Source organism: Atractosteus spatula, chromosome 4 (assembly GCF_055471065.1).
Source record: "Atractosteus spatula isolate fAtrSpa1 chromosome 4, fAtrSpa1.hap1, whole genome shotgun sequence".
In the NCBI taxonomy this organism is placed as follows: domain Eukaryota; kingdom Metazoa; phylum Chordata; class Actinopteri; order Semionotiformes; family Lepisosteidae; genus Atractosteus; species Atractosteus spatula.
The window spans coordinates 32,295,022-32,317,042 of NC_142709.1; the positions used below are offsets into that span (position 1 = coordinate 32,295,022).

At 40.3% G+C, this 22,021-nt stretch overlaps 1 protein-coding gene across 18 annotated transcripts in view; it reads right to left on the reverse strand.

Annotated features, from left to right (window-relative positions):
• caska (calcium/calmodulin dependent serine protein kinase a) overlaps positions 1 to 22,021 on the reverse strand; it is a 263,444-nt gene that overhangs the window by 53,906 nt on the left and 187,517 nt on the right. For 10 of the 18 annotated variants that reach the window (XM_088915067.1, XM_088915062.1, XM_088915053.1 and 7 more), the window contains exons 7-12: positions 20,087 to 20,262; positions 16,936 to 17,058; positions 15,715 to 15,798; positions 11,879 to 11,978; positions 9,943 to 9,960; positions 7,597 to 7,718 (exon numbers count right to left, since the gene is read on the reverse strand). In XM_088915067.1, coding sequence (XP_088771193.1) covers positions 7,597 to 7,718; positions 9,943 to 9,960; positions 11,879 to 11,978; positions 15,715 to 15,798; positions 16,936 to 17,058; positions 20,087 to 20,262 — 623 coding nt within the window. The remainder of the gene's footprint in view (positions 1 to 7,596; positions 7,719 to 9,942; positions 9,961 to 11,878; positions 11,979 to 15,714; positions 15,799 to 16,935; positions 17,059 to 20,086; positions 20,263 to 22,021) is intronic. The other 8 variants (XM_088915059.1, XM_088915068.1, XM_088915064.1 and 5 more) reach the window with 1 other exon arrangement.

The following is a 22,021-nucleotide window of genomic DNA, read 5'->3' on the forward strand; positions in this document are numbered from 1 at the left end:
GGGGAAGATGGATGCAGCCAAATACAGGACCATTCTGGATGAAAACCTGTTGGAGTCTGCAAAAGACCTGAGACTGGGACGGAGATTTATCTTCTAACAAGACAATGATCCCAAACATACAGCGAAATCTACAAAGGAATGGTTCACAAATAAACGTATCCAGGTGTTTGAATGGCCAAGTCAAAGTCCAGACCTGAATCCAATCGAGAATCTGTGGAAAGAGCTGAAAACTGCTGTTCACAAACGCTCTCCATCCAACCTCACTGAGCTCGAGCTGTTTTGCAAGGAAGAATGGGCAAGAATTTCAGTCTCTCGATGTGCAAAACTGATAGAGACATACCCCAAGCGACTTGCAGCTGTAATCGCAGCAAAAGGTGGCTCTACAAAGTATTAACGCAAGGGGGCCGAATAATTTTGCACGCCCCACTTTTCATTTTTTTATTAGTTAAAAAAGTTTCAAAAATCCAATAGATTTCGTTCCACTTCACAATTGTGTCCCACTTGTTGGTGATTCTTCACATAAAATAAAAAAATTATATCTTTATGTTTGAAGCCTGAAATGTGGCAAAAGGTTGAAAAGTTCAAGGGGGCCGAATACTTTCGCAAGGCACTGTATGTGCACTTATGTCCACTGACTCCAAAATCATCTATTTTTGATCCCTTTCACCTATAACTTCCTAAACTTAAAACTTGGGATTGATAAAGGAACGTTCTTATTTAAAGGGGAAACAATTCTGCATACCACTGACCATCTCTGCATTTAATTTCAAACGACACAACTTTTAATTGAAAATACCAATATAAACCAAAACCCAGCTTTGCACAAAAAATTCCTGTGATCCTTTGCACAAAGGGACACTGAAGTTAGTTTTATTCCTCTATAATGAGCTGATGTTAATCAAGTTATTAAACTACACATGCCTGTTTGACTGCATTACATTTTCCACACAATTTCACTTTTCTGTGAAACACCCTAATGCTCCTCTGACTCAGATTTAATCAGATTTGTCTCAGCTTCTGATCCCTTTCTATTCATCTGATGTGAAAAACGAAGCTCAAATGGCACAGAAAAACAAACATACAGATCAATGCCTTGGCTGATTACTTTGACTGCACTGATCTCATTCACTAACAGTACCAACAGCCCGTTAATGCAATTGATTCACTTCAGAAGACTGGTGATTGAATGGCCTCATACCTTAGTTATTCAGAAAATGAAGCTTGATTTGGATGCATGCAGTTAACTACATAACTACAAGGTATGAACCTTTCCTTTTTCACCCATCAAAAAGCACTACAAACCATAGAAATGACGTTAACCTTCAACTATCCAGTATCAGCTCCCTACAGATGCCAGTCAGTCAGATTTCAGAGAAGTCCATTCTTTCATGACAAAGTAATATTAAACACTCATATATTAGTGTGCTCTGTTACTGAAGTAATATTAAAACCATGTCTAAGTGTGCTTTTATGTAAATTAAAAACAAATATTTTTCCAGATGCTCACAACACAATTAATACTTCTGGGCCTGGCTCTGGAAACAATGACAACAAATACAAAAAAAAAGCAAAAAGAGTGAGTGATCACTATTTCACAAGATAGCTGGCTATTATCCATGTATTTCCATTCAGGCTCATTGTGTAAACAAGAAAGCTGCTCCTATAGAGTTCAACCACCTTAGTGGTATGGTGTGAACATTTTACTTTTGCACACAGATCAATCCAGCGCACAACACAGTGCCTGACAAATACAACACAGACAAAACATCGAGGAGTTCTGCTTAGTGTGGGTGTCTTTGAAACAAGGCACTGCAGATAGGCCAGAAGACAAAACCTCATCTCTCATCCAATCTTTATTCCTTTAGAATCTCCTCAAACACTACTCCACATTTCTTGGACCAGGCACTGTGATCATGCACCACAGCTTGCTAGACAGTCAACCAGAATGTTTTAGGCAAAGTAATTTCTTTATTTCAGCCCCCGTCAGATAGCAAGTGTCTGCAGAATTTTTTTAAAAAGTGCTTTCCGTGGACCCAGACTGAATAAGCTCAACCTGAGCTGTGCATAGGGTTACTACTGAAGAGGTTAATTACTTCACTGCAGAACTGTAACAAGTTTACTGCAGAATTATACGTTTTCTCACCATATCGTATGGCTTAGATTCCCACATTCCACTAATGTACAGGTTGTGCAGAATCCCCCCAAAATCCTATAAATGTCTGCATATTTTAAAACATTTTTAAAGCTGCAATTGGCTATAATATACAAGCCTTAAATCTGGCTTTGGGATTGTGGCAACCATGCCTGAGACCACGATAAGAAACAGTCTTTAATTACTGCATGCTTTCTCCATAATCTACCCAGATGTTATTATTCTGTCTCACACTATTACAGTCACACAGAAAAAGTTTAATTATGTGTCTAGAAGAATAATTCAATGAACTGCAGCTTTCAATCTAATGTATTAAAAACCAAGGGTTCCTTGGGAGAATAATCATACATCCTTTATAGAAGAAACACCATAAAGCTCATTACTAAGTAAATGACAAACAGTGAAAATCAACACACACTCAACAAGAAAAAAATATTTTATACTTAAACTTTAAGCTTTAAAATAGAACCACATCCAGCTGCATTTGTACTCTTTGGGGGGAAAAAAAAGACTTGAATAGTAAAAACAAAAAAATATAGAAGTTGAGAGCACTGGAGCCCTGCAAGTAACAGCCTCTGGTGGTCTCAGACACAAAACTACCAGAAAAGAAACCACAAAACAACCTCACAGTCTGCACTCAAAAACCTTGACACACATAGTATTCTTTGCAAAATTGCCTGCCTGAACAGAACAACGAAAACTGCACGAATGCACAGGACGCAGAGGAAGAGGTGACAAACTGCAGTCTGACACAGTGGTACAATATGTCTTCCACACAACTAGGCTATTCTGTGCTGGACAGATCAATGAATAAATCACCCACGTACCGGCAAGACTGCAGATTTTTATGAAGCTTTCAGAAACGGAATGAATGTACATCAGCGTACACAACATGCCTACTCCAGAGAGAAAGGGGCTTGAAATGCAGGCCGGTCTCCGATTTAAAAGGAGAACTCTTAGGATGTCTTCATGTTTAGTACAGACTAGCAGATAGGCAGAAACTGCTGAAGCCACCAACATGAAAAGGCACCATACAGACAAAAGCCGGCTTTGTTCTCCTTTTCTGTGTGGAAGTCTGGCTTGTGAATGTAGTGACATCTGTATTCACAGCGCCCCATGGAAGCAGACCCCAGAAATGCTGAGCAGAGGCAGTTCCCCTTAACAATCTCCATTCTGCGCAGGCAGCTAGGCCGCAACCCTCTTCCTCTCTCTTCCCTCTTCCCTCTCCTCTGACAACACCGGCTCCTCACAAAAATCTCCCAGCTGGGATCTTTCCGGAGCAGGGGGACCAACACTTGAAAAAGGAAAAGACAGCAATCTGACGTGCCAAAGTAGTGGCACGCGCAGACCTACCGTTTAAAACAAGCAACTTGTGCTGGAGTCTACCCTGCTTTGTGTTGCTCCACAGGCAGTGCGGTCAGTGCCATTAATTTCAGCCTGCTGGGGTTACAGCAGGTAGGGGCAAATCCACTCGTCATATGTTTATGCTCGTGTGATCTGTTAAACACTGAAATCAGCCCCCTCCCAAAAAGGTAAAAACAAGACGTTTTTTTTTCCCATAATACATTCCAAAAGCGCTTGCAAAAACTTAAGTGTGAACAAACAAACACAGATGTGCTAGACTAACACAAAACCATCAAGTTGAAAAACCAAAGTCACTCCATTCCAAAACCAACTACTTCTACAGAGAGTGCACTCAAAGCTCAAGGAGACTCCTTGAGACCTGTGTGAACCAATTTCTGTTGACAGCCCCTACACTGTTTATGTTTCTACTGCAGTCCTAGTGAATCCCTCCTGTCAAGATACAATGGACATCGTCGTCGTTTGGCAGTGAACTGTCAAAATCTGTGGTCAGTGTGCAGAATACATGCTGTACCTGCAAAATAAATAGCTCTTACCAGATAGCTTGCACCACAGGTTTCCTATTAGTTCGAGAAACCGGATAATAGCGATTAATGAACAAAACGTTAAATATTGTAAAGTGAAATCATTTAGACTATAAAAATAGTAAATATAAAGTGTGCATGCATTAAAGTTTTACACTGCAACACAACTCATTTATATATTTGGTTTACAGGATTTTGTTTTTGTTGGCAGGTGAAAAAATCTGGCAAATTCATTTTTATTCAGATATAATAAGAACAGTCAATTTAAGCCTTTTTGATTATTAAACAAAGCATTTTTACTGCAGATTTAAAAAATAAGGTCCTTAAAGAACTTTCAATGAAGCCTAATGATCTGTACTGTAACTCTGAATTTGATCAGCGATTAATGGCGCTAGATTAACCTAGTACAGCAGGTTTCAGCACTGGTTCTGCAGTAACTCTGTGGATACTTGTTTTAATTTCAACTAAACATTATTGAGGGTAAGTGAACCCTTAATTGAATTATTGACTTGATTAGGCCATTGTTTTTTTAGTTCCTGTTCTTACCAGGCAAGACACAGTAAGGAATTAGGGGAGAGAGATCAAATTGGGGTGATATAAGTACAGGACCACAGGGATCAATTTCTTTCCACAAGGAAAAAATTGACCCTGTAGATTCTGGTTGATGCTGTAGAAAATGCACAAACAGCAAAGCATTTTTCTGTACTGAAAACAGGAAATATGTAAAAATTAGGTCCAAATAAGGAAAAAGTTCAGCGAGTTACATTACGCACAGAAATTAGTACCTCAGTGGAGGAAAAAAACCCAAATCCTGTACAAAGACACTTCTGCACCAGGGTCACACTGGTCTAGAATATAGACAATGTTATATCTTTCAATGCCAAATAAGTCAGCAGCTTTCAGATTTTACATTTAGCATCACCGATTACCACTTTTTATAAACGGGAGTTTTTCCATGTCTTGGCTGTGAACCCCGCAACCGCACACAGGGGAGAGTGAGAAAGTGCAGGCAGCCTCCTCCTTGGACCCAGTCGGCTGTACAGCCCCCTGCTGAAGGTTGGGCACTGACTGGTGGAGAGATGCGTTCCTCACCGACTGTACTACAGGGGGAGTGGCCTGACAAGCTGCCCAGCCATGTTATGGATGCCAAAACCCTGGTTTCTTTCACAAAATAGTTAACTGATCTAAGGTTCTAACCTAGTTATCAGACTAGATACAGTTTGTAACTGCTCTCACAGTATGCTTCTCAAAAAAGAGATCTGTGGGAAACACAGGAAGACCAAATCGATCGATGTTTTCTCGCTTGATAAATAAGTTACCTCACTAATTTTGAAAGAATGTATTTTGCTTTACTGGTGGAAAGTCAAAACATGTCTGTTATGCGTTAATGTGTACATTGAACACTTTCATATTTGAAGTAAACATCAGCTGGAAGCATGAAAAGATGTCCTGTTGCTGAACCTCAGTAGACAAGAGAGGCAAAAAAAGATTAAAAAAGGGCTGCAAATGTTTTTTAAATCTTATTTATAGAACAAAATATTTTTTAGGTCTACTTACAGCTCAACAAGATCAAGGTATATAAATCCTCTGAAAATGATGCAACTAGAGTCTCAGGTTTAGAAAGAGCTTTAGAACACAGTTCTTGTTTTTCCCTCTTTTTAGACTTTGTGCTAGAACCACCCCATCACAGATATTCAGGTTTCATGGTTGCAGCAGCTAACAAATCACTCTGCTCCCAGGCATAAGAAGGATCACATCCCGTTCTGAATATTTTTTTAAAAATGTATCTGTGCAGAGTTTAACTTTACACAGAGATGAGGATTCATCTTATTCAAACTTTAGCTTCTTATGTAAAAACCCAGCAATGACCACTGGCTTCACAGAACAAAAAGACATCTGCGTTATCACAAATTACAAACAAGATACCACTCTGAAGCTTGAAATCAAGAGACATTTTTATATTTACTAAATAATTCAGGGGTTTTGCAGATGATAAAAAATAATAGTAAGGACAGTTTTTGACTTTAGCATCCACAGTTTCAGTTTTTGGGTTGTCTTTGTTAAACAAAGCTTAAAAACCCTAGTTTTCATTTTTTCATCTTTTTAAATCCACACATTAATTGAGCAGCAGTGTTTATTGGGAGCCTATATTTAAAACAGATTTTACAGGAAGGCTCGTCAGTCGACAGTACTCCTGCAAGATTTTGTTTAAATATTTTATGGGTAATGGGGGCTGTGTGTGTGGGTTTGTGTGGGTTGAAGTGTTGCACAGCACTTACATTAAACCAAGTGTGCCTTAGGCCGGAAAATCCTGAGAAACCCATTTAGAGCACAGCTGGGCCAATTACAAATAATAATGTTTCAGTCATGTAGATTCAACAGAGCTATAATTTAAACTGCTGTGATGAGAAGCAAATGGAAGAAAACTGGACAGAAAGTGCAAATGACTGACCAGTGAGATTTAAGGGGATTTAGATCCATAACACTGGAGTGAGACAGGAGATGCGACAAGACAAAAATGGGCTCCTAATTATTTCAACATGCGAGGTCATAGTGCAAAGAGGCCTCGAGGGATGACAGTTTTCAAAAAAATAATTCTGCAACTTCAGAAGAAATAGCTGAAGTCCTGCCCACTGCATTGTGAATTAGTCCCTGCAGATATGCACTGGCAACAATCTGGCTGAGCATCAACTTACAAGACAGCATCAATACAGCCTGCTGAGCTGGCATTAGCCAACAAATCAATGAAGAGGATTTTTCTACAATACTATTAAAAAACAAAGCAAACTGGGAATTGACTCCAAGTGAAAGGCGACATTATAAACCAATCCAAAACGTGCACATTCCTTTAAATTCTTCCAAGAAACTGCTGGATGAACTTTGGATAACTAGGTTTCTTCTTCAAAACAAACTAAATTCACTCTTGAAAAACGTAGAAAACAAAGCACAATAATACGGTTGTTTTAAACATTATTTTCCACTTGTTATTTTCTGTTTCTTCACCGATATTTTGCACAAATCCAATTCAAGCCACAAATCTGTTTAAATTTTACACTTTGTTTTACACAATAAGAAGGAGCCCTGATGTATCAGAAGAGATCCTGCAAGAAAGGGGTGTGTAGATGTGCATTATAAAAAACACAGAGGCCCCTGCAGATAGCTGCACAAAGCTGTCAGATACAGATCTGTTTCTGCATGGTACGTATTAACAGATGTGCTATCAGCAGGTCAGGGCCTCTACTTATCTCCACAAGCTTCTGGTTGACACAGTATACAGCATTTCACACTAAACATATAACAGTATTAGTCACTAATTTATAAAGGTTTTAAGCAAAGATGTTCCAGTGAATTAACTAATTTAACAAACTGGCAGCCAATAAGACACACATGTATACTAATTCACCACTGCCTATTTTACGTTAAAGTACATTTTTTGAGAAAAGCAGTTCTCCACTACAGTCGGTTATTACACAGTAAAAAGAGTAAAAGAGACAGGTGATGTACCCCCTGGGTGTCCCCTGCCAGGTTAATGTGTTGTGTGGGGTGGTGTGTACTCACATCCAGCAGTGTGTGGAGGTGCTGGTCCTGGAACACGCTGTGCAGGAAGTCCAGGTCCTTCTCGCTGCAGTCGGTCAGCGCGTGGATCTCCTCCAGGCTGTCCAGCACCTGAGACACCGCCCCTGCGCCCAGACACACAAACAGACAACACCACCAGCTCAGACTCCAGCCCACACTTGGACCTTTGATCCAGGGATGTGCTCCTCACTGAGGCATCACCTTCAACGCAACAGCGATTATCCAAATCATGCATGACTCTCACGCACTACGTGGAAAAAGAAAAAAAAATATCTGGGAATAACAACTATTTACAAAAGCACTATCTTTGAAATAAGGCAAACTTTTCCCACAATGAAGGCCTTTTATTTAATAACCAGAAAACAAACAGCACAGTACCAACGCAATTCTAAACCCTGTTGGTCTTGTTTCTTAAATACATAGACACTTCTAATTTAGGAATAATCACCTTTTTAAATGTAGAGGACTTCAGTACAAGTGAGGAAAGCAACAAACCGACTGAGCAGGGAGATCCTATCTTCATGCACTGGGATGCTGTTAGAATCAATATTACACAAGGCTGGACTTTCATACACATTCTATATTTACCCAGCTCTTGCTAAATGACCTAGATAATGCTGTGGCTACAGATGAACTGTGGCCTCTGTTGAAATACGTACCCTAGTTCATTCTTAAAAGGGATGCTAGGAAACAATTTATATTCTCGTCCCCGAAACGGGAACTGCAATTAAATAAAATCTCCAGAGCAGAATCATCTTTCCACTTGCATTTAAAGCCAGGATAAAAAAACTTTTAAGGTACTAAACTGAAGTAATTTTAAAAGTTTCCTTCTTGCTTGGCAATATCATTTTTTTTGTCCTCATTCGGAAGCTAACCTTTCTTGCAAAACAGAGGTATGCATTAAAAAGTCACCTCCTGGATCTTACCAACACAATGGGCTCGAGTCTAATGCAGGTTGGATCCTAAAATTAGACACACTCATCCCACATGCCACACCTGCCATGTCGGAGTTGAAGGACAACATGCAAAATGCCATTAGTTACTATGATGAGGGAGGAGGAATATGTAAATGACATTGGTCTGATTTCTGGTATGAGTTCTAAACATTTTAATACTGCCTTGTTGCAAACTAAAATGACACATTATTCCGCAGACGAGTTTGTAACTGGCTAATGATGACCAGAAATGAACTTGGAAAAAACTTGTGAGTACAGTAAAATGCGTTTAAAAATATTTTTTAGACAGTTTTGGTTTCAGTCATTAAAACCACTGTGAGATTTAATTACCCTGAGGGTGCTCATGTACTCGCCATGTCTAATACAAGACTTTCAAAGACAGACAGACAAACCCAAGATGTGATCTTGCAGTAACAGATGACTAAGTTCGTACAAGATCAGAGCGCCCCATTTCAAGAGTGTTTGCATTTCCTGTGCAAGTCTGTGCAGACAGTCTATTGCAAAAGTTCCCTTTAAAAAGTTTCCTTTTTCCTGTGTTGTCGGAAAAGTCTCTGACAAAATATGCTGAGCTGTCATTCACATACGTTTTCTCCTGGTAACCTTTTGGCTTTAGGGGTTGCACAAACACATTCAATTGACCTCAGATGAGTTGATCTTTTCAAGAGATGACAGAATATTTTGCATTTTTAAGATGTCGGTTTCTTAAAATAGCCATGGCCTGCTTTATAAACAAGATAGGTCTAATGATTTCTTCCATTTCAAATCAATTTGGAAACGAGAATTCCAGGCAACAAGGGTCACAGTCCAGACGTTTTATTAAGGGTCACTGAATTTTCAGTCTTCCTAGAAACAGATCTGCCCTCTTCCTCAGGGCACCCTGACCACCTGACCGACTGAAGCTTCTGGGTCAAGGGCTAATAAAAAAGAAAAACATTTTACTGAAACTGTTAAAGGAAACTATTGCAAAGGCCTGGTCTTGTGCACAGCCCTTAAAAGAGATTACCAATGATGGAACATCTGACAGAGAACACAGAAGGAAACTACATGGAAATGCATTTGTAGAGAACAGGAGGCTCTTCTATACACAAAGAGTTGTAGGAGTATGGAACAAACTGCCCAGCCAAGTTGTTGAAGCATTGGAGTCTTTTTTTTAAAAAAAAAAGGCTGGATGAGATCCTTGGAACAATCAGATCCACTAGTACACAATCAATTACTGTTTTGTTAGTCACCTTTCTTACGTTCTACCATGAGGTGGAGCATGAAGGCAGTATTAAAGGTTTGACCAGTGCACACGTGGGAAGAGAAGGATATGTCTGATAAATGACAATGCACACAGTTAAATCCAAACTCAGAAGCAACAAGGGATACCTACTTTCTGCAGCTAGCAGTCCTAGAAGGAGGGCAGCATTAGGATAAACAACAAATATTAACAAGAGTTCGCAGAGTTATCAGAGGCTGTTAGACATTGTACATTGTACAGTCCACAAAGAAAAACTTTTTATTGCAAAACACAAACTTAGCAGAACACCTGGATTAAAACAGGGGGAACAAAATCTTACTTAAGTAGTGGAAACATCTTAACAATTACACCCATAATCCAATTTACAAAAATTAAAAATGATGCCTGTTTAAGAAAACAATATTGCAAAGAGATTAAACTCCACAGGACTGAAAAGGCTCCATACATTACAGTACTAAAAGTGTAGTTCTTCTATTACGAAGACACCACAATTGTGAATAAGGCTATGAAACGGAGCATATCAGTACTACATATTATACAAAGCTAACTAAAGTAAATCAGGGATTATTTATGAAATGCTTATTTTAACCTTTCCAAAGAAAAACTGTAGAAACATCCCGGTTAATTTATTGGAAAAGTTCTTTCACTAGATCTTCTGATCTTGATTGTTTGACCAATTATGAACTTTTATATCGGTACCATTCTATTTCTAAATGTTTAAATTAAAGGTGATACCTTATTTTTAGTCTTGTACACATATGAAGGAGATAAGTGGTGTTATTTGGGTTTACAAAGTTCACAGATCATACCACATTTACTTAAAAGTCAGAGATAGAGATACTTCAGAACAGACTGTAATTATAAATAAAGGACTTGATTTTCAAGAGTTTTTTCATTCATTGGTCTACTCAGCCATTCATTGTAACCAGACTGTTAAACTCTCAAAGGACAAGAATGAAGGCCATGTGGGCAACAATGGAGTTTTTAGATTATTTATTAATCCAGAGACACTGGAGAGAAAATTTGACATCAGTAAAAAAAAGTATGAAAATAAAATACTGATTTAGTAACCGATTACTTTTCACACAACACAAGGAGCCACTGACTTTTTGAAATTTCAAAAACCACAATACAGAACAGAAGCACTTCTCTGTTTCTGAAACTGAAACAGCCTACCTATTACTGGCTGTCAACAATATGTATGAAGTGTTAAAAACATGACCTGCTGTCACGAAAATCTTTAAATACTATTTCACAGCCTGGTCTAGAATACACTCACTGGCAGTAAATCAGCTTGTGTGTTTGTGACTGAAATAGAACAGTGGCCAGAAATGAGAGCAGTGTCACTTTTTTTTTTGACTACAGGCGTGGAATACACCCAGATACCTAAGTCTTGACCAGAAGCTTGGCTTAGACTGCTTCACATCGAAGTGCACAACTTAATACTGACAAGCTAGTGAAACTGCCTTGATTCTTCAGCTTCACTGCTGGCTCAGTTCTGTTTTAGAAAAGGAAGAAAGGAAATTAAGATCCACTAGATGTAAAAAACACCATGAACTCTTCACCCACCTGCAACAATCTATTGTCGCACAAATTGATGAGTAATGCTGTGAATGGGCAGCAAATCTCAGAATTTTATAAATGAAGGAAAACACATTGCTTCTGAAACGTGAAAAAAAAGCATGAGTACGGAGGAGAAAAAAAATTCTCCACAAAAAAAACTATTTGAACCTCAACATTTTCACCAGGCATCATAAAAGAATGTGTGAATGCCTTTCAAATTTTGCAGAACTGCGGAATTACACCTGAAATAACACCTAAAAACCAAACTAAAACCGTTTAGAATGGTAAAAAAATAAAACCAATGCAACTATCTGAACACTAGCTTAGCATATCTGAGCTCTGAAAGAGAAGATAAGGTCATATTTGCAGCCAGGGAAAAGGTGCTCCTGCCATTTTGAGTAAATAAAACAAGCATAAGCACAGAGCTTTATATTACACACCTGTGAGGGAAGTGAAGTCTAGCCAGTCTTTTACAGCAGTGGGAGGACATACGGGTGAGACATACCTGAGGAAGTGGGGTCTTCGGAGAAGTCCGGCAGCTCCTCGGGTGGGTCTCCATAGAAAGAGTTAAACTTGTGGCTGGAAACAGCCGCTAGCACCGCGCCCTGGGGGAAAATACATGTGTTAAGCTCCTGAGCAAAATCCCTTTCTCCTTTATTGTTAATGGATTGAAGCATCTGAAAAATGTCTTGTTTCAAAATAATCTCTCAAGGTCAGCAGACTCGTTGCAATCAACCTGCTTTTCAGGGACAAGCTGAACCATGAAATCAAAAGCAGTGTAACAGAACTTGATCAAAAGCAAAGGTTCCAGTCTGAAACTGCATGTTCTAGCGGCCAAAATAAAGGAAACATCCCTCTAAAAAAGTTGTCTAAAAATCTAATAGGCAAAAGTTCAGTGAATAAGTGATTAATTTTGTAACTGAAATACAAAATATAATTTGGAATTTCTTTGACCTTGTACAACACACTTCACTGACAACGGTCAAAAGAAAAGCTTTTACAAAGGAAAAGACAGTATAGAACCACACAACATGATATGTAAATAAAAGACAGGTTAATTATTCTGGGCAGGAAGGAAAAAAAAATTATTTATTAAAACCTCCTTGCAGGGTAAGGGACCTCATCTCTCAGAAAACTGAGAGCCCAGAAAGGTCAATTTCGATGAACGATCCCTTTAAAAAAAAAAGAGGAACATGGGTTTAGACGCACAGCTGGAGCCGGCGCACAGTACAGAAACATAAGACCCAGAAAAAAACCACAAGGCATTCCAAGAATGAGTCAAACTGCGTCCCTGCTGCCGACTGTAAAGGACTATGCTAGTACACCCAAAAGGAATCAACACGGAAACCCAGCTGCAAGACAAACTGATTACAAAGGGAAAATCACTACAAGGCTTCCCAATCCTGGCCTGATGGCCCACACACCTGCAGATTGCTATTGCAGCCCAGCTCTGTTATTTAATCGAACCCATAATTGACTTGATGATAACACGCTATCATAGTATCACCATGATCAGGATGATAATAGTTTGACTGTTTCCATCTCTTAAACGTGTTGAAGGCCTAAAGCTCAGCTGTTGAATAAAGGCTTGATCAAGAGAATTTACATCAAATTGACCACTGCTGACTACTCCTTGCTCACTATTGAATATTCCATGTAAATAAAATCCCCAACTTTTGAATACAAAAAAAACTTCCAATCAACTAATTAGTTAATTCAATTAAGGCATCAATTAAGTCAAGAGGCTCAACTGGAACAAAAACCAGCAGGTGTGTGGGCCTTCAGGTGATCAGCCATCGGTGTAACCGAAGAACGATCTTTTCAGAGGAGAAACTGGGTCACAAGATTACACTTTAAACTGTATAAAATGGCGGTCAGGCACAACCTTTGCCTACAGGAACTTAGCCACAGTAAGAACATGAATAGGACAAACAATACATAGCACTTTTGTCCATAATGTACTGATCATTGGGCTGAACAGAGCTGAGAGAGGTACTTGAGAGTCCGGACTTTACAGAAGAGGCCCCTTAGACACTGGTCTGCTCCAATACTGTACACATCTTAACAGTACGTCCACATCCTTTAATTAACTTAAAGACTTTGCTCATACATCACGTGGCTTTTATATATATACCGTATTACAGCAACGCTGGTCTGAAATTGCATTTCTGTACATAACCTCTGTGGGTGTCTATAAAAAGCCATATACACAGGGTAGTGCAAATTCTCATTAAGCTGAAGCTAGTGGAGTAAAACATGACCAATGACAGTGAAGAACAACACTGGAAAGATTGAGAGATTAAACGCTATTACTTTAGATGAACTTAAGGATCAGGCACCTAACAAGCAGCTTCCCTTGGACGGCGCTGATGAATCCATTTGTTGCGGGGCCCGGACATTCCTGATAAGGGTGGGAATAAGCAAACCTCAAGTGTGGCAGGAACACAGGCAGTTTTGGAAAATGAGCTGCTGCCATCACGATAAACCTTGCCGATAAGCTACGACAAGATACGTGACTTGCTTCAGAAAAACTGCCACTGGACCCAAGAGAGGAAATGTGCAGCCATCGGCTGTGTCCAAGCCTCAGTGTTTTGTCTTGAAACTCAAAATGACTTTTTCCCCGTTTTGCACCAACAGAGGTATCACGGCACCTCAAAGAGCTTTACTGAAGTTCGTGGTCACACAGCAGGTATCCGTCTTAAACATTGGAAGGCCTGGGGCAGTAATTCACCACAGGGGCCCATTTTGCGCCTGCAGTTGGTTCTCCATCTATAATCTCAGAGTCATGCAGATGCACATAACTTGAGGAACAGCCTAATTCAGATATAATCACGTTGTAACAAGATGGAGAGCTTGATAAGCAAGCCACAAGCAGCCAATGCAAATGGAGTTTTTTTAACTGCTCATAGTAGCAGATGTTTGCAGCCATTTTGCTTCAGTACACTGCACTGTGGGCAGTGAGGAAGCGTCCAGCGCAAACAGAACAAACAGTGAATTTGCAAGTGACAAAATAAGATTTCCAGGTCAGTTATTCGAGGTCAGAAATGTTTTTGGATGTTTATCGAGAGTCATTTTTTCCCCCACCGTTTACAGTATTTCAAAAATTGCTCTGTACCTATTAAATTTTGATCACGTCCGTTAACACAATTGCTTCTTAACACTTGAAGAAACGGCCGAAACATTACGTTTCTCTATTCTACATTTCAGAGAGGAAATATCCTTCTTCAAAAGCTTGTCTATTTTCACCAACAGAAACTAAAGAGCATCACGTGTTCTGAATTATGCTGCTGTCTTTATTAGCCACATCTAGATCGAGGTATAAAAAAGAAGGCGTGTGTGCATTTTTGTGGTCTATAGCACACTCCCAATACTAAGTTATAAAGTTAATGAGTCCGAATCCCAAGTAAGATTGTGAGAACCTTGATTGCCTTTTCTTTCGTTTTTATACCTATACTCTTTTTGATCAACAATGCTACACTCCAAATAAAGTAAGACAGCCCAAGTAAAAACAGGCTGGGAAAAGCTTTTCCAAGCGGCCTTATATTATACAAGGGGCATTGGTTCAAAGATTCAGGTCAGATGAAGGCCACACACAGCCTCAGTTGTTCCGCTGTTGCCCAGAAAACAAAGGAAAGTACACATCCTCTTCATTCTGTATTTCAACACTGCTACTCAACTAGTGGGCATTTTATAATGGATTGCTGATGAAACCAGCAATGGCTTAATAGAAAATCCTCAACCGAAAAAATAATGAAATGAAAAGTGTTTACTATAACAAATACACCATAACGAAAAAACACAGAACAATAGAAAAAGAATTACAGTTACACATTTTTTCATTTAGAATACATTTTTTGGCTTTGCTCTCCTGATTTGTGAGCAAACTGTGTGTTTTTCATATCTCTGCTCTCACAGCTGTGATCCCCATGACCTCACACAGGGGAGAAGGAGGAAGTGTAGGCAGGCTCTTCTAACCCACCCGCCTTACAGCCAATCGTCTTTTAACACATCACAGGCTGGACCGCCCCCTTCCACAAGACCACTTCTGATTGGAAGAGAAGTGCATCCCTTATTGACAGCACTGCATAGCTGTAAGCACCTGGCAGACTGCAGGGGTCACCACAGGTCCCTGAGAGCCCAGGATGGCTATTCCCATCCTTCCCTGAGTGGCACTCCATGCGTTAATTGTGCATGATCGGCTGGGGAATCCCAAGCTAGTCTGCAAGTGAACTGGAACTGAGGCTTGGCTGTCCTGCTTGAGCCAGTCAGACCTATTCCTACTTTTTAAATAAAAAAAAACTGTTGGGCACCATGCAGAAACAGCTCGATGAAGTTCAGTACCTTTAATTTCCTTCTGGCATTGAATTTCCGCAACTGCTCCACTGTCTCCGGGAGGTGTATTTTGTATGCGTAACGGTCTCTCTCCTGGGGGAAGAGGAACAAGTCACGTTTCGCTGGTTGTCTTAAGAGGAAGACGACACGGAAAGCAGACAGACATGGCACGTGGGCAGAGAAAACCAAGCTTATGCGCTTGGTACAGTACATCACTGCAGCTTTTTATGTTGCGCCCTGTGACAGCTCTGGCATTTACTCTCCTCTCTGAACCGACAGCGTTAATTAAAGATTTACAAGTTTTACTATGTGGTTATCAAACTTGTTTTCTGTTGTTTTACGGTGCTGTGGGCCTTTTCACTTATGCCAAAACTGATATTCTGCTCCTGTCAATCTGTATGTCGAGTGTCTGGAAAGCTCATCACTCAAACTCCAAGGGGATTCACTGCTGAAGGCCAATTATGTCCGTTACAGAAGAATGGTTCCAAACCATGCCGCCCATCTAGCCTGTTTGGAAAAGTATTGCAGCAGCAATGCACTGGTTGGGTTTCAAACCTAGGCCTCCTGCGGGCCAGGTGTGAATTCTACCACCGAATGCCTCAGCCCTTTACTCGTTTAGCACAGATTAACAGTTACTGTCTCCCACTGTTGTTACTGCACTTACACCTCATGAAATATATGTAACTGAAATGGGTATTTTCAAGCTGCAACCAATATAATACAAAGCCACTGAAGAATCTGTTTTGTGCACAGGATCTGGTCTCTCTAGTATAGCTGGAGACAGTCAAGCGGAGATCCTCTAACAGGATATGACTACTCATTTGAAATCGTGCTTAAAAATTGCTTTGCTATAATTATCTTAAATGAGATGGAGCGGATCTTAATAGCATAACATGAGAAAAGAGGGTCTGCTTCTTCTAAGCACTGAATAGATTAACACCTTTATTTAAGACACTGAAGTAGAAACAGCAATCTGAATTCCAGAACTTTAACGTGAAATCTGTCAGTGGCATGCTTTTTTTAAATTCACATTTGACACGTAACTGAAATACTGCGCCTATTAAATGCATTCCTTTTTGCACGCAGAAGATAAACGAGTGGCATTATGTGACGGCTCAGAGCCCAGAAACACTTGCGGTGCTGCAGGGGTCAAGAACAGGCCTGCAAAGAAAACTGCTCTCAGGCTTAAGCTCGTCTGGGGACCCGTCCTGTTAATCTGCAGAGCCCCACCTTGAGCCAGGGGTGGTTGAGGGCCTCATACACTGTTATCCTCTCCGCGGGGTCCAACATCAGCATGCGGCGAACCAGGTCCTTGGCACTTTCGGAGATGTGGCTCCACTGCCTGGGGTTCATCTGCGAAACAACGAAAACAAATCCAGAGTGAGCATCCGGCCAGACACATGGAGACAGGATGGGACAGCAGTGCACCTGTCCTGCTAGGCACAGTTACGATGAAGTGACGCATTCGAAAATTTGGGATGACCCCTGTGAAAGAATTATGAACAACTAACACATTAATAACTCATCTGTAATGCATTCTTTTTTTCTCCATGGCTTAGATTCCTAAAAGAACGTCTGTCAGCATCCTTGTGTACATGCCTTTCAGCCACCTGTTTTCAGTTCGGTACTGTATTAAACCCTTTCCAGCCTCATCGGGACTCAAAAGTCCAGCCGGTAGAAAACGTCTACAGACTCTGAATCTGGGCTTCTGGCCTGGAAGAGTTGCAAAATCAAGCCAAGAGACATAGGAGTTCAGAGTCGAGGTGGACACTGGCCAGAGTCTGAATTGTGTAAGAAATGTTTCAGACGAGAGGGAGCCTTTCAGCCCATCTGTGACACTAAAACTTTTATTGTATATGAGCCACGTTTGAGGTGTGCATTCTACAGTTTCCCTTTGCATGGATGAAAAAAAAAAGAGAACTTCTATTTTGAGTTTTATCACTTATTATTAATCATTGACTCAAATCTGATTAATAATCAGTGACTGAAGTCACTGTAGATGAATCATCATTCTTTGGAACTACTGTATAGCCTTCATGATTCTTGAAAGATATAGAAAACTCATACTGTAACTGAAAGCATCCCATACTGCAACATTGACAAATAACAGTTTAATTATGGGTGTGCCTAACAACATCAGAAAAGTCTAAGTACTACTGCCTGTAAATATTTCAATTTCAACAAATATGAACCCTTACTTTTTTAGGCAAAAACAGAAATTCAGGCTATAGAGAGTCTCGTTTTAAAGCCGCTACTAGGCTGCACCAGAAAAACAAAGGTTTCTGAGTAAGACTCCTCTAAAACTTTTTCTTTTTCTTTCAGTCAGGGTGCACAGCCTCAGCACTTCAATACCATTTCAATCCCCTGAACCAACTTCAGCTCTTTAAGGAACAGATATTGCTGGATACATTTGCAAGTGTATTTTTGCCAGTTTCTGAATGAGATGTTTTCAACAGTATTTATCCAGTATTTAGTAGGACAGTGTGGACATGACGAACAATAATACCAATGACGGTGTAAATAACTGACTTCTAATTTCACTGTAGAATAAACACCAAAAATGGAGAGCACTAAGAACACGTTAAAAAGCACAGCAGCATTGTTCCAAACACATGACATAACCACTACTAGGAAAATGACAGGTGCACCGACTCCCCCCACACATTTTAAGTCTTTCACCAACTTAAAAATGATCTTGGAGAGAGTCTGATCAACTGAACCAAGAGTCATGTCACCCAGTGTCTTTCAGCAGAGCCCTTAGAGTCGGGCCTAATTTCCCTTCACTTGGAAGCAGATACAGTAGAACCTTACAGGACTTCTCAGCAATTCCGGGGCAAAAATAAAGACGTTTTCTCTGTCTCCAAGAGGCTGCAGGTCATCGTTTCAGTTGAGCTCCTAATAATCTATATTTACTGCTTATTTGCCGAACTGTACCTGTTTAATCTTTAGGACCTAATGCTACTGAGAGGGTGACAAAGGCCTGGCCGGCCTGGGCCTACGGAATTATAGCTTTTCAGACAGGCCCACTATGACTGTGAAAGAAGGCCTCTATTGCACTTACATGACATTTTTACTATTCGTTGTTAAACTGAAAGGATTAAGAGAAAGCTGAAGAGCAAAAGTAAGGAATTGGGAAGAATCCATTCATAAAAGGAACGCAAAGTGAGGTGAGAGTGAAGGTTTTATTTCGGGTGCCTATCAGATTCAAGGAACCAGCCGATTTACAATTCACTAGACATTTTCCCTCACCTTTTCTTCAGTCTCAAGCAACAAGGACAACAGCAAGAGAAAAATTCCCTATGCTGCTAAATGTAATAAACGTCCTTTATAAGTGAAGAGTGATTTGTTTTATAAAACAAAGCGTATTCAATTGTATAATGAGTTTCAAAGTTGCTATATTGTGACTTGACAGCTGCCAGACACCTGATACCTGCTAGACTTGTTTGCACGGACAGTGTTCAGGTTCGACATAATGAACTAGGCAATTCCTACATCTAAAGACCTCTAACTGCTTTAAATCGTTTGTTTTCAAAGCTAGTTAAACACACAATACAGAAATGAAAGTTGTGTGTCTAGGCTTGTTTACCTGAAACTGGGAAGTTAACGATTAGTGCTAACAGAAGTCTGAGAAAAAAGAGGACCGAATACGAAAATAGTTTTTATTTTTTTTTTTTAAACTGGTACTTTAAAACAATTCTTATAGCATGGATCAAACATGAGGCCTATAATTGTGCAGATGTGAGAGACTAAAAGTGCTATATCATTGCATGAATTGTTTTTAGCTTTGATAAAAAAAACAATAAGGCAAGAGGTTTTGTTAGACTTTTCCTCAGGAAAAAAATAAAGTAAGACTTCATACAAATGGGGCTAAATAATACCATCATGAGTCCTTTATCAACAGTACACAACATTTGCAAGCAAAATAAGCATCATCCTTCCTTAATGGTACCGCTGGAACTTCTGCAAGAGAGGCATGCTTATGTGAAATGTTTATTTTGCTCTTATTTTTTGTGCATGCAGTTCTACCATGTGTGTAGGGTTTATAAAGGGGCTATAATCTTATGCAACTCTGATCATTCAAAGAAAAAAAGATTACTCCTGTCAATGACAAATGACTGTATGCTCACATGGAACACTCCAATCGCATTAGGCGAAGCAATAGCTTGGGCGATTTGTTTTTGCAACGATGAGAGCGCAGCTCAGGCAGTACAAACGGCTTGGATGACAATCGTTCATTAGTACTGAGATGTGCCAGATTAAAGTGTGAGATTACAACATTTCCCTAAACAAAAAGCCGGGCGCAGCGCGCACACACACAAAAAAAGTTTAATCTCGCTGAAGAGAAGGTGCCAAGACGCGAGCTGTGCAAGCAGACTGCTACCTTGTATTTCCCCTTGATGATTGCTTCAAACAGCCTCTCCTTGGTCCCATAAAACGGCAGGCAGCCGCTGAGCAGAATGAACAGGATAACGCCACAGCCCCAGACGTCCACGGGCTTCCCGTAGGGCTCCCGTTTCACCACCTCAGGGGCCATGAAATGGGGGGTCCCCACTCGGCCTGCAAAACAACCACCGCAGCACGTGAGCAGTAAGGAAAAAATAAAACGAATGAAGCAGTGCCAATAATGCAAGACACAATATCCCATAATGCAATATTCAGCAATGGCTATTGCGCTCAGGAACAGCAGGTGTCTTGCTTGCAATCTCATTTGCTCATTATATATGTACATATTGCTGCTAGACACTTGCCTGCTGTCTTACAATCCTTAAAATGTGATGAGGCAACTGTTTGGATTAAACTCAGTTTTAGATGCAACTCGTCAGACGTCAATTTCAAGAACACTACCAGGTTTGGGAAGAATCCAATGTCCTGCCCTCTTTGAAAAAGGTCACATCCTCACTCCACTACAAAATAAATCTTGTCGAGGCACACCAAACCATCTGCTGGGTGCAACACAGGAGGAAGTACAGGTGAGGACAGAAATGTTAAAAAAATATTCCAGTTTTGAGGTGAAAATATTGGACTAAGAAGGGACAGCTAAGAAAAATCGCGCTGAAGCTATAAGTGGAGTTGGTAGACCTGTAGCTGTCTCTCTTTCCTCTGGACTAGAATTCCCAAATGATGTCCATTGGGTGACATGTTAAACTGACTTAGTCATTACAGATCCATTTATAAGAGTGAAGCCAACTCCAGTGTGCTGGCTGAATACAGCTCTGCACTTGGGCAACTGGGCTTCCTTATTTCAACTAGTTAAAAAAAGTATTCCCTATTTCCCGATATAATATCTCCTGCTGTATAATGGGGCAATTGATGCACAATGGCTGCCAGGATTCTCCCAGCTGGATTCTGCACTTCAGTGGTGGATAAAGTGAATACTCTCTTATAGTAAAGCCCAAACAGCCTAGATAGCTTCCTCTTGTTTGTAACCTTTATGATCTTAAATTCATATCACCCCTGCACTTATTCAATAAACAGACTATGTTGCAGATACAAGTGCATCCCATTGAAAGAAAAAAAAAAGCGAAGAACAATACTGGCCCCATCAATTTGAGCCAATTTCCCAGGAGCTTAACATTATTATTGTGGTTCCCGACTGTCCTCCGAGTTTGTGCAAAGTGCTTTCTGCTCTAAGTCTGAGCATGTTAGCTCTTCAGCAACCATTAAGTCTTCTGAGCCTGCTGTGGAAGCAAGGCCTTTATGCAGCAGAATGAAAATGTTCAGAAACAGAACAACGCCTTGTTGCCTTGCAAGGAAAAGGACTTGGTGAGCTCAGCTCCTGTAGTCTTTTTCTTCAGAATTGCTGGAAAGATGCAACCCTGACGAGCAGAACGCACTGGGATTCTTCAGTAAACCAGGACGACAAACTGAATCCACAACGGCCGCGCCGATGATGCAGTCTCCACAAGGCCGTTTTTTTTTCTGTCTACAACTGAAACCCTTGCTGTAGGTCACCATTCACAAATCCACCGACAGGACCTGGCAGACTTGGGAAGAACACTATTCACTGGCTGAGGATCGTGCCAGCAATTACCATTTGCTCTTCCTCACAGAGATACTGGCAACTTTTCGGCTGCCTGATCAGATAACCGTGACCACTGCGTTATGTACTAAAAGCAACTTACCTGAAAATGAAATTTCACCGAAAGCAACTACTGACCTATGAGACTTTATGTAAACCAGAATTCTGCCCAGGACTGCTCAAGTTTGCAAGATCAATGAAATAATAAATTTGGACATTTGTTGACACCACTGCATATCACAGGATATTCATTCAGCAAAGCAGTTACAAAATTCAGGAGGACAGACTACTTTCCCG